The sequence below is a fragment of the Bombina bombina genome, chromosome 2 (assembly GCF_027579735.1).
Source record: "Bombina bombina isolate aBomBom1 chromosome 2, aBomBom1.pri, whole genome shotgun sequence".
In the NCBI taxonomy this organism is placed as follows: Eukaryota; Metazoa; Chordata; class Amphibia; order Anura; family Bombinatoridae; genus Bombina; species Bombina bombina.
The window spans coordinates 561019946-561047597 of NC_069500.1; the positions used below are offsets into that span (position 1 = coordinate 561019946).

The window sequence follows — 27652 nt, forward strand, 5'->3', positions numbered from 1 at the left end:
GTGAGCGTTAGACCCTTTAATCACTGACTCCAAATACCAGCGGGCGGCCAAAACCAGCGTTAGGAGCCTCTAACGCTGGTTTTGACGGCTACCGCCGAACTCCAAATCTAGGCCCTAGTGAGGTAATTTGATTCCACTAAACATAGTTTCCTTAGCTCCGCCCCTTAGCCACTTTATCATAACTCAGTCCAATGACAGCTCTGCTCACATGAACACCTATGCACTTTTTTTTCAGTAACAAAGTGGTTGTATGTGAATGTGATGTTAATGTTGATCAGCTAGACCTGGAAAATGGAAAAATGGAGTTCAGAAGAGTAAATATACACACGTTTTACAATTCATATATATTTTTTACTTTATGACACTAAGGCAATTTTCTAAATGTTTTTTGAGATCCTAAGTGGTTGGTTCTAAAAAGGTTACCTCTCCCATACAGAGCATTACAATTTACAGATCATCCGATCTTGCAAGTCAGCAGCTGTTCACAGATACCCTTATCCATCCACCCAGGTCTGTGACACGCCCAGATCATAGAAACGTACCAGTATCCATAACATACTCGTTAACAAACATTGCTGGGTTCTGTATTATTCAGTTTTATATTAACTCACAAGAATTCAGTGAAGCTAAACACACTGAAAAAGAAAGGTTGTTTATCTAAAACTACTGACAAATCATTTTAGTCACAGAGTAGTGATCTCTACTGACCTACTGAATGCTTAAAGGGACAGTCAACACCAGAATTTTTGTTGTTTTAAAAGATAGATAATCCCTTTATTACCCATTCCCCAGTTTTGCATAACCAACACAGTTATATTAATGTACTTTTTACCTCTGTGATTACCTTGTATCTAAGATTCTGCAAACTGCAGAACAAAACAGCAAAAAAACTGATGTTACTTGTGAAAAACATAACCAGACCCAAATACTTAATAGGATAAATAATAATGCATTCTCTCTTAACTACTTTCTGAAATTATATTATACAATAATATATAGTCTGTTCCTTGTGATTCCTTGTTAAAGGGCAACAAAAGTAAAAACTAAAGTTTAATGATTCAATTAAAAAAAAACTAATTTCCAGTATTCTTGCTCATTTTTTACATGAATGTGTGAAAGTGCACAGTATATACGTATATGTATTTTGTGATTGGCTGATTGCTGTCACATAAGGGGAGGGGGGTAAATTGGATTAAGTTTGAAATTTGCCAGAAAATTCAAGGGCAATCATTACTAAACTGTAAATTACCTAATCTCACACGTGGACCTGCAGTCAGTATTTATCAAGCAGCAGTCATCAGACAAATGCTTCCCTAACTCTAAGAGGGGGAGAATTTCAATCTCCCCGGTCTCGTCCGACCAGGGAGATTGACATCACAGCTCCTGCCCGCGCGTGATTGGCTGTGCACAGGCAGGGGGTGGTATTGCACACGAGCAAAAAATAGAGCTCACAGGCAATCTTAAATTCTGGCAGCGGAATATGTAGGCCCCTCTCCACCCCAGCTTGATAAATTGAGCACCAAGGGGTCGATCCGATATAAATCGTCGCCCGCAAAAGCCGGCGACGCCAATATTTGCGCGGATTTGGTATCACATATACGGCGTAACCTAGAAGTTACGCCCGTATATTTCTGCCGTCGCCCGCAGTTTTTTGGGCCATAGGCAGGTATACCAAACCCGCGCAGTTTGGTATCCAATATGCAGCGTAAGGACTTACGTGGCGAAAATGGAGAAAACTTACTCCATTTTCACCTCGCCACAAAAAAGCAGCCGTAAGAAGCCTTACGCTGACTATTGGAGCCCCGTAACTCCCTAAACTAACTAGAAAATAAACCTAACACCTAACGCATGCGCAATGTCTATCTCCCTGTCAACCGCGATCTGCTCAAATAAACCTAACACCTAACGCATGCGCAATGTCTATCTCCCTGTCAACCGCGATCCCCCCCCCCCCCCGAAATCCCTAATAAAGTTATTACCCCCCTAAACCGCCGCTCCCGGACCCCGCCGCCATCTACATAAACTAACCCCCTACTGTGAGCCTCTAAAACCGCCGCCATCTACCTTATCTATCCCCTAATCTGACCCCTTACACCGCCGCCACCTATATAAAAATTATTAACCCCTAATGTAAGCCCCTTACACCGCCGCCATCTCTATTAAAATGATTAACCCCTAATTTAATCTACCTACCCCGCCGCCAGCTATATTATCTATATTAACCCTAAGTATATTATAGTTAATATAGGTATTACATTATATATATTAACTATATTAACCCTAATTATATTAGGGTTAATATAGTTAATATAGTTACTATAGTATTTATATTAACTATATTAACTCTATCTAACCCTAACTAAATTTATATTAAATTAATCTAATTCATTTATAAACTAAAATATTCCTATTTAAATCTAAATACTTACCTATAAAATAAACCCTAAGATAGCTACAATATAATTAATAATTACATTGTAGCTATGTTAGGGTTAATATTTATTTTACAGGTAAATTGTTAATTATTTTAACTAGGTATAATAGATATTAAATAGTTATTAACTATTTAATATCTACCTAGTTAAAATGATTACCCAATTACCTGTAAAATAAATCCTAACCTAAGTTACAAATACACCTACACTATCAATAAATTTAATAAACTACTAACATCTATCTAAAAATACAATTAAATTAACTAAACTAAATTACAAAAAAAAAACAAACACTAAATTACAAAAAATAAAAAAAAGATTACAAGATATTTAAGCTAATTACACCTATTCTAAGCCCCCTAATAAAATAATAAACCCCCAAAATAAAAAAAATTCCCTGCCCTATTCTAATTCAACAAATTTCAAAGCTCTTTACCTTACCAGCCCTTAAAAGGGCCTTTTGTGGGGCATGCCCAAAGAATTCAGCTCTTTTGCATACAACAAATACAATACCCCCCCCCCCCATTACAACCCACCACCCACATACCCCTATTCTAAAACCCACCCAAACCCCCCTTAAAAAAGCCTAACACTACCCCCCTGAAGATCTCCCTACCTTGTCTTCACCACACCGGGCCGAACTCCTGATCCGATCCGGGCGATGTCTTCCTCCAAGCGGCAAAGAAGAATTCTTCCTCCGCGACGTCTTCCTCCAAGCGGCAAAGAAGAATTCTTCCTCCGGCGACGTCTTCCTCCAAGCGGCAGCAAAGTCTTCATTCTTCCGGCGGCATCTTCAATCTTCTTTCTTCGCTCCGCCGCCGCGGAGCATCCATCCTGGCCGACTGCTAAACTTGGAATGAGGTACCTTTAAATGACGTCATCCAAGATGGCGTCCGCCGAATTCCGATTGGCTGATAGGATTCTATCAGCCAATCGGAATTAAGTTAAAAAAATCTGATTGGCTGATTGAATCAGCCAATCAGATTCAAGTTCAATCCGATTGGCTGATCCAATCAGCCAATCAGATTGAGCTCGCATTCTATTGGCTGATCGGAACAGCCAATAGAATGCGAGCTCAATCTGATTGGCTGATTGGATCAGCCAATCGGATTGAACTTGAATCTGATTGGCTGATTCAATCAGCCAATCAGATTTTTTTAACTTAATTCCGATTGGCTGATAGAATCCTATCAGCCAATCGGAATTCGGCGGACGCCATCTTGGATGACGTCATTTAAAGGTACCTCATTCCAAGTTTAGCAGTCGGCCGGGATGGATGCTCCGCGGCGGCGGAGCGAAGAAAGAAGATTGAAGATGCCGCCGGAAGAATGAAGACTTTGCTGCCGCTTGGAGGAAGACGTCGCCGGAGGAAGAATTCTTCTTTGCCGCTTGGGGGAAGACGTCGCCGGAGGAAGAATTCTTCTTTGCCGCTTGGAGGAAGACATCGCCCGGATCGGATCAGGAGTTCGGCCCGGTGTGGTGAAGACAAGGTAGGGAGATCTTCAGGGGGGTAGTGTTAGGCTTTTTTAAGGGGGGTTTGGGTGGGTTTAGAATAGGGGTATGTGGGTGGTGGGTTGTAATGGGGGGGGGGGGTATTGTATTTGTTGTATGCAAAAGAGCTGAATTCTTTGGGGCATGCCCACAAAAGGCCCTTTTAAGGGCTGGTAAGGTAAAGAGCTTTGAAATTTGTTAAATTTAGAATAGGGCAGGGAATTTTTTTTATTTTGGGGGTTTATTATTTTATTAGGGGGCTTAGAATAGGTGTAATTAGCTTAAATATCTTGTAATCTTTTTTTTATTTTTTGTAATTTAGTGGGTTTTTTTTTTTGTAATTTAGTTTAGTTAATTTAATTGTATTTTTAGATAGATGTTAGTAGTTTATTAAATTTATTGATAGTGTAGGTGTATTTGTAACTTAGGTTAGGATTTATTTTACAGGTAATTGGGTAATTATTTTAACTAGGTAGATATTAAATAGTTAATAACTATTTAATATCTATTATACCTAGTTAAAATAATTAACAATTTACCTGTAAAATAAATATTAACCCTAACATAGCTACAATGTAATTATTAATTATATTGTAGCTATCTTAGGGTTTATTTTATAGGTAAGTATTTAGATTTAAAAAGGAATATTTTAGTTTATAAATGAATTAGATTAATTTAATATAAATTTAGTTAGGGTTAGATAGAGTTAATATAGTTAATATAAATACTATAGTAACTATATTAACTATATTAACCCTAATATAATTGGGGTTAATATAGTTAATATATATAATGTAATACCTATATTAACTATAATATACTTAGGGTTAATATAGATAACATAGCTGGCGGTGGGGTAGGTAGATTAAATTAGGGGTTAATCATTTTAATAGAGATGGCGGCGGTGTTAGGGGCTCACTTTAGGGGGTTATAGATATAATATAGCTGGCGGCGGGGTACGGGAGCGGCGGTTTAGGGGTTAATAACTTTATTAGGTTGCGGCGGGGTACGGGAGCGGCGGTTTAGGGGTTAATAGCTTTTTTATTGTTAGGATAGTGAGGGGGGATAGCGGATAGAGGGTTAGACAGTGCGGGCTATGTTAGGGAGGCGTGTTAGACAGTGCGGGCTATGTTAGGGAGGCGTGTTAGACAGGGCGGGTGTTTTAAACTTTAGTCAGGTTTTATAGGCGCCGGCAGATTCTAACGTGGCGCAAGTCACTGGCGACGCCAGAAATTTGTACTTACGCAGATTTCTGGACATCGCTGGTTTGTGAGACTTACGGCACGTTAGCATCTGACGGCGACCTATATGGGATGGCTCGAGTTGCGAGCTGAAACTGCGGGCGACGCCGGTTCCCTCGCTTGCGCCGCAAACTGCGATCGATATCGGATCGCGCCCCTAGAGTATCAGAATTAAATATGTTGTGTGTTTTTAAGGAGTTAGTTTGTTTTTGTAGGGTTTAGGGGTAGTGTTAGGGAAGTGTTAGGTAGTGTTAGTGAAGGGAAACCGGGATGGATTGCTTTGGGGTATTAGTTGTGAGTTAAAGGGACATGCATCTTTTGTGATTCAGACAGAATATACATTTTTAAACATCTTTCAAATGTACTTCTATTATCTAATTGCTTTATTATCTTGGTATCATTTTTGGAGAAGTACCAGTGCACTACTTGAAGCTAGCTGAACACACTGTGTGAGCCAATAGTATAAGACAGATAAATGCAGCCACCAATCATCAGGTCCTGAGCCTATCTAGGTATCCCTTTTTAACAAAAGGACACAAAGAGAACAAAATAGATTAGATAATAGAAGTAAAAAGGAAAGCTGTTTAAAAGCACATGCTCTATCTGAATCATAAAAAAAAATATTGGGTTTTATGTCCCTTTAAGGGTTCCTTAGGCGGGGCATTTGATTGTGACAGGTGTGCTGGGTTTTAAATAACTGTGGGTCAATTGATATATTGGGCATATTTTAAGCGAGTAACATATATCTACAACTGGCGGTCCATGGACAACTTATTGCCTTCTGCACCAGTTTTTGAATACCCCACCACCACCACCACAATCAGGAAAAAGCAGAACTAAGATAGTGTGCCATTGTTTATATAGCCCCATGAAAAGTGGAACTAAAAATGTGTGCACAACTCAGAAAAAAAAACTCTAGAGGAGAAGAGCATAAAGAGGGCTCCCTGCAACCCTCCGTTAATCTGGCCCTGTGCCACAGGGCATTTTTGGGAAATAATTTTTTATCCATAAATCTATATGTGGCTTTTAAAATACTGACATGTATCCCCATGGATTGTGTTTGACTATCTTTACAATATCTCAAGATCAAAGTGTGTCATATTGTTTTGTTCCAAGCCAAAGATTCAGTAACTTTAAAGATCATTTGAAAGTTTTGTAAATACTCTGTAATACAGCAACCAGAGTAATTTAAAATGAATAAGGTTATGAAACATAGGGTTGCCAGCTCAGGTATTTGGTATTCGATCTGGCTGTCCAATTAAACTAGGCTGCCAGCCCTAGTTATGCTGTGTTTAAAAACAATCAAAAAAACAGTTGTTTTAGGCAGTAAATCTTTCAGTATGAATTATATGCATAACAAACTCACTCTCCTTTATCAATCATATGATTACCTGTGAGTAGTATGAGCCGGCCTGTCACAAGGAATAGTTCAAACACTCCACTCTTGTAATAGTAAAACTTAGCCTTTATTGGATACAAATTGAAATAAAAGTTCACAGACCTTAGTGTTGTCGGTGCATATAACAACACTATGGTCACCATCGATAAAGCTACGTCGAAACGCGTCTGGTGACGCGCCTAAAGAGGTCAGAGGTATTTCACTTGTTATATGCGCTGACAACACTAAGGTCTGTGAACTTTTATTTCAATTTGTATCCAATAAAGGCTAAGTTTCTATTACAAGACCGGAGTGTTTGAACTATTCCTTGTGACAGGTCGGCTCATACTACTCACAGGTAATCATTTGATTGATAAAGGAGAGTGAGTTTGTTATGCATATAATTCATACTGGAAGATTTACTGCCTAAAACAACTGCTTTTTTGCTTCAAGTGGATAACACTGGTAGCTTGGGAGAGGAATCAGTGTCTTTTATCCATGTTAATGTGTGCTTTTTAAGGGTTAAGCACAGGCGGTAACACCCTAATTAGCAGCTTTAGCAACGAATAAATTCACATTTGATATCTAAAAACAATCACCTCCAAAAAACAAAATACTTGTACAGCCTTGTGATAAGTATTCTATGAAAAACACCTGACAAGCAATAAAACTAAGGTCACAGATAAGCTTATGTTGTCCTCACTGGTGCCTGACAGCACAGCAAGCTGCTTACTGACTCTCACTGTGACCTATGTACCGTATTCTACCGAAGAGTTCTAAAGCGCTGGATTGTATTTCAAGCATGTGATGATGCTTGAGGGAAAAACGCCTGTAGTTCTCTTCCTGTTGTTTCTTTGCAACAGGCTTCTTACCTTGGTAATTAGACCAGTTCCAGTTTATTTACACACAAGTCTTCACTACACAGCTAAATACATATTTATTTATTTATTTTATTTTGACTTGGCTATGTTACATTTCTTATTTTATATATATATATATATATATATATTTTAATTGAAACCTCATTTTAGTTAATATGGTGACATTTTTAATTTTCACAGCATATATCTGCAATCGAGCACTGTATTGCAAATGATCTGCATACATTATAAATATTATAAAATCATTTAACATTGTCATTTTGTTAGCATAATTTACAACATTTTTTAAATCAATAACAGTTAAGGAATACACCCCTTGAAATGGGTAGTGGTGCCCATTGCAGTGGCCAGTTAGGGACGGATGCAAATGAGTTTGTGTTCTGATCTAACTGATCACTGCGTAGAATGTTTTAAGGTTAGGTAAATTTCACAATACTTAAAGGGATATGAAGGTCAAAATTAAACTTTTTTGATTCAGATAGAGCATACACTTTAGAAAAAAAACAATTTCCAATATACTTCTATTAACAAATTTACTTTTTTCTCTTGTTATCCTTTGTTGAAGAGCATACCAAGGTAGAAAAGGGGCAAGCATTATATGGCAGCAGTGTTTGCTACAATACTACAAATATTGTTTCAAACAATGCTAATGTAAAGTGCACACAATACAAGGATACATAGAGAACACAGTACATTAGATAATGAAAGGGAAATTATTTTTTATTTTATTTCATGCTCTAACTGAAAATATAATTTTGACTTTGGCGTCCAGTATATCAGGAGGAAATAGAATAAGCACAGTTTTCAGAGATATTTTACAGTAAAAGCAGGCAAAGCAAAATATGAGTAAGGATGTTGTACTAGGAGTTTTTTTTTTACCTACTATTAGGAGTTTAAGGATAAATTATTAAGTAAACTGCAATGGACTCATATACTATTATGTACTAATTGCTTGTGAACATCATATACTATCCATATGTACATTTATGTTTGCTGGATCTGTAAATAGTTTGTAATATATATTCAAACCACAGACTGGTATATCTCAAAAAACAAATCATATGGTACAGAAAATAATTATTTAAACATTTTGAGCCAGATTACAAGTGGAGCGCTAAATATTGCTTTCTTGAAAGCGATATTAGTGCTCTACTTAGTAATACCAGCGCACCCTAATTTGTGCTGGTATTACAAGTTTACAGCAATGCGAACGTGAGCTAATGAGAGTGCGCTTCCATAGGCTCAAATGGGAACCTTATTCTCATGCCGTGAGACATGGCATGAGAACTCGCACAGCTCAGGGTGTGAGTGGCGCAGCGATGGCAGCAATTTGTAAATATATATGTATATGATTATATACATATATATTTATGTGTTAATATGTGTATATACACATAAATATATATGTATATAAGCTTATACATATATATTTACTGGGAACACACAGTTCCCATAGACCGCAATGTAAAGGCACTCCCGACAACTTTAAAGCCCCAAAACTGCCTAGTGAAGTTTTTTTTTTTTTAAAAGCTAAAAACAAATTAAATAAATAAACTATAATGCCCTCTATTTTGAGGGCATTTGGGGTTCTTTTAGAAAATTAACCAGAGATCTAATTTTCAGAGCGCAAATTGCTACTGCGAGTTCAAGGTAGCAAAAACAAGCCACTAGTAATGGCTGGTTATTTATCGCACGCCCACAAACGGGCAAATTTGACATTTGTAGGCACGCAATAATTTAGCGCTCCACTTGTAATCTAGCCCTTTAAGTATTATTTTCAGTAGCTCTTCAATGAAACTCAATGTCATGGCCATGGTGAGGGTTGGGCAGAGTTGAAAAAGGCCATAGGCAGGGCCAGGACTCTGCTTGGTCGTACTCTGGAAACAGTGAAGGGGAAGCAGTGGGAATGACAGTAGAGCTTCGAACCTGTGACACAATATCCAGAACAGTTGGGAGCTTGCTTGGAATTTCCATAATTAAAAGTAATATGTAAAATATCTGAAATTATTACTTAACATGACTTCCCTTCCTCCACAGCTGCGTCTGCTGTACGAGTGTAATCCAATGGCATTCATCATTGAGCAAGCTGGTGGGATGGCGACCACTGGAACACAGCCGGTGCTAGATGTTAAGCCTGAAAGTATTCACCAGAGGGTACCACTGATTCTTGGCTCGCCAGATGATGTACAGGAGTATCTAGTCTGTGTGGAGAAGCACAAGAAGAGCAGCTAATTTCCCCCCATTGTTTTCCTGTTGTCATCAAATTCATATTTGTTTTCCAAATAAGCAAAATGTAACAATACCATCTTGTCAAGCAATTGTGAAAAGCAAACCACACACTAATACAACAGTATCTAAATGTACGCCTTAGTACGTATATATATATTACATAGTAACCAAACAAACCACACACTAATACAACAGTATCTAAATGTACGCCTTAGTACGTATATATATATATTACATAGTAACCAAACAAACCACACACTAATACAACAGTATCTAAATGTACGCCTTAGTACGTATATATATATTACATAGTAACCAAACAAACCACACACTAATACAACAGTATCTAAATGTACGCCTTAGTACGTATATATATATATATATTACATAGTAACCAAACAAACCACACACTAATACAACAGTATCTAAATGTACGCCTTAGTACGTATATATATATATTACATAGTAACCAAACAAACCACACACTAATACAACAGTATCTAAATGTACACCTTAGTCAGGGCCGTCTTTAATATTGACTGGACACTGGGCAAAAAAATTCTTGCCCCCCCCCCCCCCACCCCATGCAATTTTGCTCTCCACCCCAACATCCCAAAAAAACAACTAAATCAATTTATTTTATAATTGTTTTCAAATTTATTAGCCCAGCAGTGGATCATCCACTGCTGGGCTAATCATTTAAAAAAATGAAATAAATTGCAATTTGTGAAACTGGACCTAAGCAGTATTAAATAAGTAAATAAATATATTAATTCCTCCACTGTGGATTAATTTAATATTCTTTTGAATGTGATTTTGGTGTGAGGTTAGCTGGTTAAAGAGATTTAGGGCAGCCAACAGGAGCAAAGCAAGTTAAAGACTGAGGAGGAAGCATGGAGGTACAGACACATATAAGTTTACTGACTGGAACAGCAGAACTGCTATGGGAAGCTGTAAAATCTGAGACAGAGAGAAAACAAAAACTATAAAAATAAACCTTACATTAATGTGTGAAGTATCAGCATGACACTATACATCAGCCACAGCAGCACATGTCACTTCTTTGCTAGGAACAAGTTCCCTCTCACCCTGCACTAGACAATGCTGCATGGGGAGGGGCGTGTGTGCACTCACTTATTCTTCCCACTGACACCTTTCTACAAAGCACTGTTCCCCTAACAAACTTCAGTTAGTTGATCTTAGGGCCACAGCAGAAAGAGCAGGGTTAAGGGGACCAGCAGACTGGATGCTGTCTGCCCAAGGCTGCATGGATTCAGTGTGAGATGTGTCATACAGCCTCAAGACTGAAGAGAGCAGTGTATGCAGCTGCACAGATGCTCAAATCCTCACGTGCTTGCCGCTCCAGCTTTCAACTGCATGCGCCTACAGTCAGCCCTACCCAGAAACTATCCCCACCACCAGAGCAGTTACCTGGTAACAGTGGTAACCCCAGTAGGACTTTTTCTGATGCAGTGGGAATGTCTGGATGCCGAGTTAGGGATTTGCATTCAGTGCTGCACAGTGCACATCTAAAACAGCATATTGCAATAGCTTGGCATGTCACATGACACTGGCACGGTCTGCACAGTTTTTAAAAAATATATATATAAGCAGAGTACTTGTGACAGTATTATGACTGAATGTGTGTGTTCCCCATGTCACATCAGCAGTCTGGTATGAACCATAAAAAAAAAATATATATATTTTTTTTAGGACTCTTGGGCCCCCCAACAGAGACTGGGCCCTGGGCAGCTGCCCCTTTTGCCCTGTGTTAAAGACTATATATTACATAGTAACCAAACATAGTAACCAAACAAACCACACACTAATACAACAGTATCTAAATGTACGCCTTAGTACGTATATATATTACATAGTAACCAAACATACCCCTACTCCAGGAACGGCAAAAACCCATAGTTCATTTATCATTTAAATGGACAATAAAGAAACATTAAAGCCATATTTTCTTATAAAATAACATTAGATATATCAATTAAAGCTCAATGACTATTGATATATAGTATGGATTCAACTGCAACTGCAGTCAATAATATCAAACAATATGGTGGATGACAACAAATTTGTTTTGAGTACACTGAGTACTAGGGTCATAGGATTGCCATCTGTGTCCATGTCTGTAGGCTGCTTGCATGGGTAAAAAATACATTTTACATTTATGTTGTATTATATACAGTATATATATATATATATATATATATATATATATATATATATATAGATGTATAGAAGACAAGCACTCCAGATAACAAGTCACAAATGCCTGAGGTGCAACAGAGATAATTGTAGAGGCAAGAAGTATGCACTCACCAGAACTTTTTAAAGTCCTGGTGAGTGCACTCATCTTTGCGTATATATATATATATATTAAAAAACAGTCATTGGTGGTACAGCACTCTCAGTAACATATTTGAAATAAATCTTCTGCCCAGGGTGCACTTAAAAAATATGTATATACTTTTGAAAAAGAGAAAGGCACTCACCAGGTCTTTTTGAATAACAATTTCTTTTAATGTAGTTTCAAAATTATATATATATATATATATATATACACACATATATATATATATATATATATATATATATATATCATTATCACATTATTTTTAGTAGGAGACAATTGTGCAAAGCATTCATCTTACCTTGCTTACTAAAGAGATATTTGTAATTTAAACAGTGCTCCTTCAGTAAAAACAAAATGTTACATCAAGTAAACATAAAAAGGAACAGGTTGTACCAAAAAAACAGCAAACAACTTACTTGATTTCTGAAATTCTCAGTGTAGTCCCTGGCCCCAGTGTGATAAGAGTGGACATTTTTACTCTGTCAGTTCCTCACATGAGCAACTCTAACTCCCTGTTATCTAGTTTATTCACTAGCCTAGATGTTATAATGTTAAGATAAAACATCTTGCAAAGGTCTCCTCCTCCTTGTTGGGCTCTGACAGGAAGTAAAAGACACTGCACAAATGTAGAGTAAAAAATAAATAAAAGGTAAAATCTATTTAAATAGATGAATAATATTGCAATGCCTTCTCTATACTGCTTAGTATTTTGTTTTTAATACAACAATAAAACTGACTGTTTAACATCCCTTTAAATCAGAATGTAACATGGGTAACATAATTCTTTCAAGTTAATTAAACAAACACTAGTAATGATTGACATATTGTGGCGCCTCTTCATCAAAAGTAAAGTTAAAATGATATGATATACAAAACAACTGTCTGATAAAATGACTCCATATAGAGGGGTAGATTACAAGTGGAGCGCAACTGTTAATGCAGGGTGTGCATTATCATTATTGAGGCACTGTGATACGAATAGTGCACAATCTAGAATTACATGTGAATGGTAAAAAAGGTTTACCAGAGAATCTTAAAATGGCTGACATTTTTAGCAAGACTTATACTTTGAATGCATACTATACTGGTAAGATAAGTGTTACGCTGAAACGCAACACTAAATAGTGCTGACAATTTTGCTTACTTGGAAACTTAAAGTAAAGTGTTAAAGGGGCATTATAGGCTATTTAAATAAAGCATTAGGTGTAGACACACTTCTCAGTGAAATATGATCCTTTACAAATAAAACAACAGTTTCTCAGCAGACCTCATATAGCTTTAGTGAGCCAGGCATGTCAGTAAGTGACTTCCTGCTGTAGGCAGTTAGGGAGTGAAGAGAAAACAATAGCTCAGTTATTAGAGTATAATACTTAGGTATGCATATTCAGTGAAACACCCTGCATGGTTTATCCCAATTTTAGGAGAGTTAGCTGCAAAATAGGCAATGCATGCCAATTGCAAATTTTATCTACACCTAATAATTTTGGTGTATAATGCCCCTTTAACGCTTGAATAAATGTATAACAAAACATGTATAATATAATAAAATAAAATATTTCACTCATATTTATACAAATTAAATACAAAATAAAGGTTTATTTTCATTGCTTAAAAGTAAGGGATGAGCTCCACTATTTGAACTAGTTCAGAATACATCACCTTCTGTTTAGCACACAAGTGATAGTTGACATGAGTTTTTCAGCACACCCCCATATAAGTCTGTTATGAAAGAGATTTAGCACACCTGCACTATGCGACATCCAGATGTTAGCGCACGCTAGAGTGCAAATATATTACTTTTAACTTGTAATATGAGTGCATTAACTTGAGCAGTAGCGCAGTATTTTTGTGCTCCACTTATAATCGAGGCCAGAATGTTTAATTATTAAACATAATTCTGTTTGACTAATATCATCTACAGTATATGGGCAGAACCTTCTTCCAGTTCCTTTATTATTAAAGATTTATATAGATACATTCTGTATTAAATGTATTTTTTATAGGAATATAATCTGCACTGTAGTTTTGTGTGATATAGTGACAATAAGTATCGGAAAAATCTTTTAAGAAATAGTTTAACTACCTTTTGAGGAGAAAATTAAACAGACATTCACCCACCTATATATACATTTTGAATAAAAAAATGTTAATGTCTAGTGTACAATTATTTCATAAGAAATCACAAAATAATCTCTATGTTAGTTTACAGTGTTATACGAAAAGTAGAAAATAAATAAAATAATTTTGTTATATATATTCGGCTTAATTCCCGTATTATATGCTCAGTTGCCAAAAATTGGAGAAAAAATTGATATTTTAAGCAGATTCTAGCCCCATTGAAAAGATTATCAGTACAAAATTCTCAATTTGAATATTACGTTTTCTGCTAAGCTTTTCAACAACAGTATAATCTACACCAAGTATTCTTGTGGTGTTTTAAGAGTTAATTATAATCTATACTATAATCGCGTTTCTAACGCATCCATCACTGTCGCCAGTTGCGCATGCATCCTCAAAGGAATGTTGGCTGCGCTAGGCACAAAATAACGTAAAAACACGTAACCGCCGGCAATAAATAAAAAACATGCGACAGCCTGCATCAAGTATTAACAAACACCTAAACCGCAAACCCCCACATCGCAAAATAATAAAGTAATTAACCCCTAATCCGAAAATAACATAATTAAAATATTAACCCCTTAACCGCCAACCCCCCATATTGCAATAAACCTCATTAACCTATTAACCCCTAAACCGACAAACCCCCACATTGCAATAAACCTAATTAACCTATTAACTCCTGAACCGCCAACCTCCGACATCGCAATAAACCTAATTAATCTATTAACCCCTAAACCGACAAACCCCCACATCGCAATAAACCTAATTAACCTATTAACTCCTAAACCGCCGACCCCCCACAACACAAATAACTAATTTAATTACTAAGCCCCCTAAACTAACACCCCCTAAATTAACCCCAATACTAAGTTACACTTAAATAAAACCTAACATTAAATTACAAAAAAATAAACAAAATTATCAAAAATAAAAAAATTAAAGCTAATCCCTATGAAAATAAAAAAAGCCCCCCCAAAATAAAAACACCCCCTAAACTACCAATAGCCCTTAAGAGGTCCTTTTGTAGGGCATTGTCCCCTAAGTTAAAGAGCTCTTTTACATTTAAAAATTACTAAATCCCCACTAACAGTAAAAAAAACCCACCCACCAACCCCCCCCCCCCCAAAAAAAAATAACACTAAAAAAAACTAAACTACCCATTGCCATTAAAGGGGCATTTGTATGGGCATTGCCCTTAAAAGGGCATTTAGCTCTTTTACTGCCCTTAAGAGGGCAATCAGCTCTTTTCCAGCACAAAAAAACCCTGGCAATGCCCATACAAATGCCCCTTTAGGGGCAATGGGTAGTTTAGGTTTTTTTAAGTGTTAGGTTTTTTTTTTATTTTGGGGGGTTTGGTGGGTGGGGGGTTTTACTGTTAACTTGCAATGCCCTACAAAACCCCTGTAAGCGCTATTGGTAGTTTAGTATTAGATTAGGGGGTGTTTTTATTTTTGGGTGGGTTTTTATAGAAGTATTAGTTTCGGTTTAAATTTTTTATTTTGGATAGCTTTGTTTATTTTTTTCTGTAATTTTAAATTTTTTATTTTAGCTTTGGGCTTTGTAGTTTTTTTTTTTTAAATAGACTGCCCTCTGGGCAGGATTATCGCCTAGTATAAAATAACTCATTGGGTCTCATAAAACTTAAACATGCAGTTGATTACCAGAAAAACAGGGATCTTCTGCCATTCTATGTAGAACTTCTCGCCCACATAGAGAGGCATGAGATTCCTCATTTATGTCCCTCTATGATGTGGATGACAACTGTTAAACCAGTGAAAATGTCTTAAAGGGATAAGGTGGCTAGTGCCAGTCCCCTGTGTTTGCTCCCTGGAAAAATGGAAAGGTGCTTGAAACTCTCCATATTAAGAGTGTGACCCTTTCCAATGAGGGGTCTCAGGCTCTGACAAGTGCAGGTAATGGCTGTTATTGTTCATCATCAACTGCCCATTCAATATTGTATCCTGGATGTCTTCTTATTATCTTCAAAACTAAACCCTGCCTCAAACCTCTTCAACCACTACCTAGTTACTTAAAGGGACAGTATACTATAAAATAGTTTCCAATTACTTTTTTTTACTAGCTGCAGTGTATAAAATGTATGAGATTTGCTTTTTAAGGTTTATTTGTGTATATGAAATAGCTGATTTTGTGTTTTGAAGCCAGAACCTAATAAAATGGGTTGAGCTTGTAGGTATAATCAGATCTCATTACTTTTTCACATTGTGTACATATACCTGCTTCTTTATCTTATATCTGTCCATAAACCAATCACCAATACATGGAGAGAACAATGGAAAATTAACATTGTATTACTTTATCTCTTCTATAACCCACTGGGAGTGTAATTTCTTCTACTGGCTGTGTTAACACAGCTTGGCCTTGAGGCCAAAAACTTTCAGGGTGGGTGGAGATAACACAGGCTAAATAAACTATTTCAAATGCCAATATAATGGTAATGAAAACAATTTAATACACTACAGCAGGTAAAGTGGATCATTGGGAACAAATTAAAGGGGATAACATTTTTGAGTAAACTGTCCCTTTAAATCTCAGTTGTCCTCATTTCAGTCCTTCACGGCTGCTGCCTTGGGTTGCCTTTAATACAGAACTTTCTTTTGCTTCTCACATTCTTAGTTCCTGCTACATCTCTAAAATGTATCCCTTCTTTTCACAAGACATAACTGAGACTCATGTCCACTCATTCATCTTATCCCATTATGATTAATGTAAACCCATTGTCTCTGATCTCCCAACCTACTGTATCCCCTCTCTGCAGTCTATCACTAATACTGCTTCTTATCTGCTTCATTTCTCTATCAATTGCTCTACTGGCTCATATAAAAGGGAAAGTAAATGTACAGAATAATGTTATAGAATTCTGCACATAGTGCAGAATTATATAAAATTATCTTAGCTACTAGACCAGAGCGGGAGCGAGCTACATTTAGTCCAATAGCGCGATCGGGCGTGCTGTGACTAGCCAGCACGTCCGCAAAGCGCTTTGGAAATCCAAGACTCGCTCAGTAGAGCCTGGAGCTTTTAATTTATGAAGTTAATTTTATATAATTCTGCACTATGAACATAATTTTATAACATTATTCTGTATGTCTACTGTCCCTTTAAAGGGATATGAAACCCACATTTTTTTTTCATGATTCAGATAGAGCATGCAATTTTAAGCAACTTTCTAATTTACTCCTATTGTCAATTTTTCTTCAATTTCTCTTGGTATCTTTATTTTAAAAGCAGGAATGTACGCTTAGGAGACGGACCATTTTTCGTTTAGCACCTGGTTAGCGCTTGCTGATTGGTGGCTAAATGTAGCCTTGAGAATACAACTAAACATCTTGACAATAATGCACAAACTACAAAGCATTCAACCCTTCTATATTTTTGTCATTGTCTAAAAAACTCTCTCATTACATCTTCATATTTCAGCGTATAAGGCTTGTCTACAACTATACATATACTTTGCCTCATCCTGTAAACTGATCTCAAGCTTTCAGAGATTAAAACATATCTACTCAAGGAAGCAAACAACCAACATAAACTATTTCTCCCCTCAGATCCCTTCACTATCTAATAAAATTATTAATACAAAATATTGCACACAAAAGGCATAAAGGCTCAAAGATATAAGATCTCAGGTGAAAAAATTAGGCAAAGGGCTTTAACATAGAGATACATACAAAATCACATGTCAAGATGTATATATATATATATACGGTATATAAACAGGGCTCACATTTTCAAGCCCTAAGCTACTAGCCAGGACAAAATGTTACTTGCCACTTCTAATCACATCCCACACCACACCACACCATAAAAGTCATAAAATTGCTTCCGCAGAGTAGAACATCTCTATCACTGACGCAGGCTTTTTATCTATGCAGCTGAGCTCCCAGTTATGTCAGGTCACATGATACTGAAGGGGGACCACCTGTGGATTGTTTTTAATTGTCTCTGTTGTTACAGAGCAGTTCTCTGCAGCCTAGAGGGGTCCTGAAGTCACCTTGCAGTAGGTGTGTCTTTTTTCAACAAATGTTTACTGTGACTGTCTGGAGGGAGGATACCGCAACAAGCAGGCAGAACTAAAAGCATGTGTTAGTAAATCAAAAAGCTTCTCTTTACTTCATTACACATCTTAGAGAACAGGTTTACAGACTACTCACACAAGGGAGAATATATATCTAAACAAGAGGTATTTATTGGAAAGTTATTCAAACAAAGTGATTCGGCACCTAATATACAGCTAGATTACGAGTTTGGTGTTATGAGTGAAAAATAACGCTTTTTCCCTAACGCCGGTATTACAAGTCTTGTTGGTATAGGTGTATCGCACACCTTTTTGGTCATCACGCAATGTCAGTACCGCACTTTTAAAAAAGTCCTTTTCAATGGGACTTCCATAGCGTCGGTATTACGAGTTTGCCTGGGAGGCCAAAAAGTGAGCGGTACACCCTATACTGACAAGATCCGTACCGCCATCTAAAGTCAGTAGTTATGAGTTTTACGTTACAAAGCTGTAGCATAAAACTCATAACTAAAGTGTTAAAAAGTACACTAACACCCATAAACTACCCATTAACCCCTAAACCGAGGCCCTCCCACATTGCAAACTCTATCATAAATTTATTAACCCCTAATCTTCCGCTCCCAACATCGCTGTCACTAATTTTTTTTATTAACCCCTATTCCGCCGCTCCCGACATCGTCGCCACTATAATAAACCTATTAACCCCTAAACCGCCACCCTCCCGCATCACAAACACTATTTAAAGATTATTAACCCCTAATCTGCCGTCTGCCCACACCGCCGCTATAATAAACTTATTAACCACTAAACCGCAAGCCCCCCACAACGAAATATACTAAAATAAATTATTAACCCCTAAACCTCTGACCTCCCACATCACTAACACGACATAAATATATTAACCCCTAATCCTAACCCTAACGTAACCCTAAATCTAACCCTAACTCTAACATAACCCTAACCCTAACACCCTCTAACTTAAATATATTTAAAATAAATCTAAATAAACCTTACCATTATTACCTAAATATCACCTTTAAAACTAAATACATACTTACCTGTAAAAAAAAACCTAAGCTAGCTACAAAATAACTAATACTTATATTGTAGCTATCTTAGGTTTTATTTTTATTTCACAGCTAAGTTTGTATTTATTTTAAAGGGACAGTCTAGGCCAAAATAAACTTTCAGCTTGCATTCTATTGGCCGATTGGAACAGCCAATAGAATGTGAGCTCAATCCTATTGGCTGATAGGATCAGCCAATAGGATTGAAGCTCAATCCTATTGGCTGATTGCATCAGCCAATAGGATTTTTTCACCTTTAATTCGGATTGGCTGATAGAATTCTATCAGCCAATCGGAATTCAAGGGACGCCATCTTGGATGACTTCACTTAAAGGAACCTTCATTCGGGAAGAAGACTTCGATTGAAGAGGGTGCTCCGTCTGGAGGACCACTTCTGCCGGCTTGGATGAAGACTTCTCCCGGCTTCATTGAGGACTTCTTGCTGCTTCGCTGAGGACTTCTCCAGGCTTCGTTGAGGATGGATGTCCGGTCTTCAAAACTGTAAGTGGATATTCGGGGGTTAGTGTTAGTTTTTTTTTAAGGGTTTATTGGGTGGGTTTTAGTTTTAGATTAGGGTTTGGGCAATTGAAAAAGAGCTAAATGCCCTTTTAAGGGCAATGCCCATCCAAATGCCCTTAAAAGGGCAATGGGGAGCTTAGTTTTTTTTAGTTATGATTTTATTTGGGGGGTTGGTTGTGTGGGTGGGGGGTTTTACTGTTGGGGGGTGTTTGTATTTTTGTTACAGGTAAAAGAGCTGATTTCTTTGGGACAATGCCTTCTATAAAATGTGCTAAACAGTTTTGAAAAAGTATTGAGATAAATATAGTCAATGCAAAATTTAAATGTTAACTTTAAATGCTGGAGTTTGATATAAAAGGATAAATAGTCTCAGAATTGAGCACAAGCAAATTAATAAGCATGTTTTTTTTCCTTTATGGATCTGGGTGTTTTACTTTAAATAGTTTAGTTGCAAGTGAAGTACATGAGAACTGTAATGTCCAGGGCCGCCATCAGGGGGTGACAGGGGTGACTCCAGTCAGGGGCCCAATGAGCCAGGGGGGCCCCATGAGGCAAGAACTTAACTTTTTTTTACATTTGGGCAGCCACCAGTGTGGTACTACAGCAGAGTGTTAATTGAGCATGGGAAATGTTATTACAAGGACTAAAGTATTAGCATTTGAGAGGATTTCTGAGTGTGCACTAAACCACTATGCACAGTGTGAGACAGACTTGGCACTTTGTACAGTGTGTGCCTGAGTCAGACGGCAGATCACTTTCATTTGCAGAGGAGGTACGACTTACTTAGCAAATATTTTTTATTTCTTTGTGCAATTTTGGATTGTTTTTTTTTAGCAGCAGTGTATTTATGATTATTTGACAATGCTGTAGAAATTCTATATTTAAAACCATGCAGAAATGTTTCCTCCTAAATACACAAATGGTAGATGCCCTTTTGGCAGATATGCATTATCTCCACACTTTCCAGATGCAAGGAGGCATTTTATCTAAGATTTTTACATCTACATAACATGTTATACTCTCAGACTAAGATTGCTCAGTGTTTGACTTAAAACTGTACAGTTTACACTACAGCTGACTTAATTTTGAAATGCATACCAACAAGCCTAAATCCTGCATTTAACCAGATCTAATGGTATGAGTACCACAGCTTATGGTTCCACCAAGACCATATAGAGTACAGCATTTTCAAAATCCATAAGTACAGCTGACAGCTGGGAAAATTTGTACACTATATTTGAAGTGGTGCTCTTGGTTGGGGAAAATGGGGAAAAAACAAACAAACATATGTCAACCTTTTAAAGGTACTTTTATTCATCTAGCCATCTACCCAGCTCATTAATGTACAATTTTGCATTCACAGAATTATTTTTGTTTGCACATATACAAATATGATTCTTTAAAAAGTGATCTCTTAATTTATAAAAAAATATTTATCATGCATGTCACACACTGTTGATTTAGGGGATGCAAGGTGCATAAATGTTTCTACATGTGAGTGTTTCTGTGGGTGTCTGTGTTTATGTCTTTGTGCTTTGGTTTGTGTCTCTACGAGTGTGTATGTATTTTTTATATGTGGGTCTCTCTATGAGGGTGGGTGTGGTGGGTGTGTATGTCTTTGTGCATTTTCTGTGGATGTCTGTGAGGGTGTGTGCATATGTCTTTGAGCTTTTTCTGTGGGTGTCTCTGTGAGGGTGTGTGTATGTTTGTGTTTTCTGTGGATGTCTCTGTGAGGGTGTGTGTGTGTATGTATGTCTGTGTTTTCTGTGGATGTCTCTGTGAGGGTATGTGTTTTATGTGGGTGTCTCTGTGAGGGTGTGAGGATGTCTTTGTGTGTTTTCTGTGGATGTCTCAGTGAGAGTGTATGTATGTATGTCTTTCTGGGTTTTTTATATCATTGTCTCTCTGTGTGTGTATGACTTTGTGTGTTTTCTGTGGGTGTCTCTGTATGTGTGTTTTCTGAGGCTGTCTCTGTTGGTGTTTCCTTGGGTGTATGTGCAAGTTTGAGTTTGTGTGTGTGTGTGTGTCCATTGTCTGTTCCTTTTTAAGACATTTTGACCTTACTACTAATTATTCACATCTTTCTACAGACTTTGAGACTAACAAGGCCTTTCCAGAAGTAACCAATCCACCATTTAACCTTTAAATTATTATTTAGGCAGTTCAGGGCCCTTCCTTTCAGCCACTGCATGCTGTTGTCATAATTTAGTTGTCATCTTCCTTTACAAAAAGATAATCAGAACTCCATATTTTGTTTTCTAAATCTTTTTTTTTTTTTTTTACAAAACTGTAGTTTACCTCATTACTTGTCAGGTCAATGTAAACAAGTGCTGAGTGTTTGGGTGTCTGTCTGTTTCTTTGCGTGTCTGCTAGAGTGTCTATATGTGAATCCTTATGTGTGAGTGTGTGTGTGATTCAGTGTGTGAGTGTGTCTGTGTGTTTGTATGTTACTACCTTTACAACATTTCCAAGTTTAAATAGACAATTAAGAATAAAGTGCATATACGTTTTAGTCACTTGGTCAAAAATTGCACATGTCATAGGAGGGGGGGGGGGCCCTGATCAATGGTTGAGTCAGGGGCCCCAAAATTTCTAGTGGCGGCCCTGGTAATGTCACCACTGCAGTCCTGAAACAGATTTCCAGGATTTTGGCCATATACTTCTTCCTGTGCAAGAGATGCCCTATTTAACCCCTTCAAAGAGGTACTGTCCTTAATTGGATAAGTTAGGTTGTATTTTTTTACTCTATTTATCACATGGGCTTTTTACAAATGTTAGTTTTCTAACACATTAAACAATATAAAACAGCTTAAAAGTGACAGGAACTTTCTTGATTCAGCTAGCGCATGCAATTAAAACAAAAGTTTAAATTGTCTTCATTATCAAATTTACTTTGTTCACCTGGCATCCTAAATTGAAGAGCATACCTAGGTACGATATGTTCTTCAACAAACGATACCAAGAGAGCAATGCAAATTGTATAATGGAAGTATACTCGATTTTTAAAATTAAATTCTCTGTCTGAATGATAAAAGCTTAATTTTAACTTTCATGTTCCTTTAATTATGAGCTAAATTGTTCCTTTAATCTAGTATAATTATTTCAGCACTGTAATTCCATAGTAGGTGGTATCTTTTAGAAGATCAAATTACTGTATATGCATTTGCAACAAACTATGGAACTTTAGACTCCCCAGGAAAGTTATTTTCTTTAGATAGATGAGTAAATATATTAAAGGGAAAGTCTACACCATAATTTTTATTGTTTAAAAAGATAGATAGATAGTCCCTTAATTAAAGGGACAGTCTAGGCCAAAATAAACTTTCACGATTCAGATAGAGCATGTAATTTTAAACAATTTTCTAATTTACTTTTATCACCAATTCTGCTTTGTTCTCTTGGTATTCTTAGTTGAAAGCTTAACCTAGGAGGTTCATATGCTAATTTCTTAGACCTTGAAGCCCACCTCTTTCAGATTGCATTTTAACAGTTTTTCACCACTAGAGGGTGTTAGTTCACGAATTTCATATAGATAACACTGTGCTCGTGCACGAGAAGTTATCTGGGAGCAGGCACTGATTGGCTAGACTGCAAGTCTGTCAAAAGAACTGAAAAAAGGGGCAGTTTGCAGAGGCTTAGATACAAGATAATCACAGAGGTTAAAAGTATATTATTATAAATGTGTTAGTTATGCAAAACTGGGAAATGGGTAATAAAGGGATTATCTATCTTTTAAAACAATAAAAATTCTGGTGTAGACTGTCCCTTTAAGTCACAATTATGCCACTAAAATATTGCCACGCTGTGAATGTACATGAAATTAGAGGTGCACCAGTCTAGACTGGGAACACAGCAGGTAGCTGAGGCATCTTATGGGAGGACAGGAATTTATTGGGGTTTGACACACTATCCAGCTCTTTATTGCTTCTACTAAAAAGCTATGTAGAACAGTCAAGATTTATTTATAGAATTTCATTTTCAAGAGCAGGCTGGCACATACATGGTTAACACATGTCCTGCTATTTTGTCATCAAATATATATTGTAAGTTTATAATTGGATATATAAAGATTGTAATTGTACATACCATATAATAAAGTCATAAACCATGAATTAAAAGGGTTCTCTAGTAAAATAGTTTAAATTTAATATTCCAATATTTAGGGGGATATAGGCTGATATATTGCATGGATTTTATTGTTATTTTTATGAAAATAGAAAGACTGCTAATTCTCTTGCGATATGAGATTAAAGGGACAGGCTAGTAAAAAATAAACTGCATATATTATTTGAGGAAAATACGCTAATAAAATAGTTTTTTACCATTTGCCAATAAAAAAAAAAATGTTCCTGGATTTCATTTTAAAAATCTGGTCACCTTACTGTAAAATAAAATAAACCCTAAGCTTGATACAATGTAACTATTAGTTATATTGTAGCTATCTTAGGGTTTATTTTACAGGTAAGTATTTAGTTTTAAATAGGAATTATTTAGTTATTAATAGTAGGTTTTATTTAGATTTATTTTAATTATATTTAAGTTAGGGGGTGTTAGGGTTAGACTTAGGTTTAGGGGTTAATAAATTTAGTATAGTGGCAGCGACGTTGGGGGCGGCAGATTAGGAGTTATAAATGAAGGTAGGTGGCGGCGATGTTAGGGGCGGCAGATTAGGGGTTAATAATATTTAGTGTTTGCAATGCGGGAGTACGGCGGTTTAGGAGTTATGTTAGTAATATGTTTATTATAGTGGCGGCGATGTCCGGAGCAGCAGGTTAGGGGTTCATAAGTATAATGTAGGTGTCGGCGATGTCGGGGTGGCAGATTAGGGGTTAATAAGTATAAGATTAGGGGTGCTTAGACTCGGGGTTCATGTTAGGGTGTTAGGTGTAAACATAAATTTTGTTTCCCCATAGGAATCAATGGGGCTGCGTTACAGAGCTTTATGCTGCTTTTTTGCAGGTGTTAGACCTTTTTGCAGCTGGCTCTCCCCATTCATGTCTAAGGGGAAATCGTGCACGAGCACGTAAAACCAGCTCACTGCAGCTTTCAGCAGCGCTGGTATAGGAGTGCGGTATGGAGCTCAATTTTGCTCTACACTCACTTCTTGCCTGTTAACGCCGGGTTTATGAAAAACCTGTAATACCAGCGCTGTAGGGAAGTGAGCGGTGACAATAACTTGCAAGTTAGTACCGCACCGCTCTTACCGCAAAACTCGTAATCTAGCCGTTAGTATGTTACTATATAAAGTCACCTTAGCTGAATGTGAAGTGTTCTCATAATAAACTAATATAATGGCATAATGGTTTTTGTTAAACTCATCTACTTTGTCCTTTTTTAACCAGTTTGTATTTTAGCTTCTAGCATTGGGCTATATCTACAACTAAAACCACAATTCTACACCTTGCAAAAAAAACAAAAAACTAATCCTGTTTGTTTCCTTTGGCACAAACAGTGTGACACACAGAGACAGTCATTTGTATGGCACAATAATTCCTGTGTCACTTCCGATTATGTCAATACAATCACTGAGAGTTGCTGTGCTGAATTATTTAAGGTTGGCAGTGTGCCAAGATTCCTCTGATTTCAGGCATGATTGTACTGTGTGCAGCTTTATCTGATAAACAATCACACAATTCTCCACTTTAAATTGCTTTCTAAATTATCATTTAAAGACCCTTTTAACTATACATATATTGAGCTTTATCTTTATGCCAACTGTTAAATATATTTAAATGTAACAAATGATGTATTATATTTTCTTAATTATAGGATCATAAAACACATTGGGCTAGATTACAAGTGGAGCGCAAAAATATTAGTACTACTGAGCACTAACTGCGAGAGAGAGAGAGTGGAATATATATTTATTATATACTGTATGTATGTATTTCTATTGGTAAAATAAAAAACATATTCACATTTTTTTAAAGGGAAATGGTATATGTCAAAGATGTTTGACAAGGAATATCTCAAAGGTAGATATGTATATGTGTTTATATTTTTATGTGTGTATTTATATATGTGTATGTATGTGTGCACTTACTGTACATATGTACACATACAGGGAGTGCAGAATTATTAGGCAAATGAGTATTTTGACCACATCATCCTCTTTATGCATGTTGTCTTACTCCAAGCTGTATAGGCTCGAAAGCCTACTGCCAATTAAGCATATTAGGTGATGTGCATCTCTTTAATGAGAAGGGGTGTGGTCTAATGACATCAACACCCTATATCAGGTGTGCATAATTATTAGGCAACTTCCTTTCCTTTGGCAAAATGGGTCAAAAGAAGGACTTGACAGGCTCAGAAAAGTAAAAAATAGTGAGATATCTTGCAGAGGGATGCAGCACTCTTAAAATTGCAAAGTTTCTGAAGCGTGATCATCGAACAATCAAGCGTTTCATTCAAAATAGTCAACAGGGTCGCAAGAAGCGTGTGGAAAAACCAAGGCGCAAAATAACTGCCCATGAACTGAGAAAAGTCAAGCGTGCAGCTGCCAAGATGCCACTTGCCACCAGTTTGGCCATATTTCAGAGCTGCAACATCACTGGAGTGCCCAAAAGCACAAGGTGTGCAATACTCAGAGACATGGCCAAGGTAAGAAAGGCTGAAAGACGACCACCACTGAACAAGACACACAAGCTGAAACGTCAAGACTGGGCCAAGAAATATCTCAAGACTGAAGGTTTTATGGACTGATGAAATGAGAGTGAGTCTTGATGGGCCAGATGGATGGGCCCGTGGCTGGATTGGTAAAGGGCAGAGAGCTCCAGTCCGACTCAGATGCCAGCAAGGTGGAGGTGGAGTACTGGTTTGGGCTGGTATCATCAAAGATGAGCTTGTGGGGCCTTTTCGGGTTGAGGATGGAGTCAAGCTCAACTCCCAGTCCTACTGCCAGTTTCTGGAAGACACCTTCTTCAAGCAGTGGTACAGGAAGAAGTCTGCATCCTTCAAGAAAAACATGATTTTCATGCAGGACAATGCTCCATCACACGCGTCCAAGTACTCCACAGCGTGGCTGGCAAGAAAAGGGTATAAAAGAAGAAAATCTAATGACATGGCCTCCTTGTTCACCTGATCTGAACCCCATTGAGAACCTGTGGTCCATCATCAAATGTGAGATTTACAAGGAGGGAAAACAGTACACCTCTCTGAACAGTGTCTGGGAGGCTGTGGTTGCTGCTGCACGCAATGTTGATGGTGAACAGATCAAAACACTGACAGAATCCATGGATGGCAGGCTTTTGAGTGTCCTTGCAAAGAAAGGTGGCTATATTGGTCACTGATTTATTTTTGTTTTGTTTTTGAATGTCAGAAATGTATATTTGTGAATGTTGAGATGTTATATTGGTTTCAATGGTAAAAATAAATAATTGAAATGGGTATATATTTGTTTTTTGTTAAGTTGCCTAATAATTATGCACAGTAATAGTCACCTGCACACACAGATATCCCCCTAAAATAGCTATAACTAAAAACAATCTAAAAACTACTTCCAAAACTATTCAGCTTTGATATTAATGAGTTTTTTGGGTTCATTGAGAACATGGTTGTTGTTCAATAATAAAATTAATCCTCAAAAATACAACTTGCCTAATAATTCTGCACTCCCTGTATATACATACAGACATACAAATATATATACAGTATATATATATATATATATATATATATACACAGAGAAGTGCATTTACAGGAACGAACAACTAGCTCAATACCATTGTTAGCCTGTTCTATGGCGATTTACCACCTGCGTGCAGCTTCTTTTAGCCCAGTAATGCTTTTCACAGAGTAGAACTTTCCTGTAGTATATCAGTCTGATCCCACCTATTACGGTCAGTCCAGCGCCGAAATACCAGACAATTCCTCTCTGAACAACAATATAT

At 37.0% G+C, this 27652-nt stretch overlaps 1 protein-coding gene across 1 annotated transcript in view; it reads left to right on the top strand.

Annotated features, from left to right (window-relative positions):
- LOC128649261 (fructose-1,6-bisphosphatase isozyme 2-like) overlaps window positions 1-10436 on the top strand; it is a 101168-nt gene extending 90732 nt beyond the window's left edge. Inside the window, 1 exon segment of the mRNA XM_053702423.1 lies at window positions 9464-10436. Coding sequence (XP_053558398.1) covers window positions 9464-9658 — 195 coding nt within the window. The 3' untranslated portion in view covers window positions 9659-10436.
- The last annotated feature ends 17216 nt before the right edge of the window (window positions 10437-27652 follow it).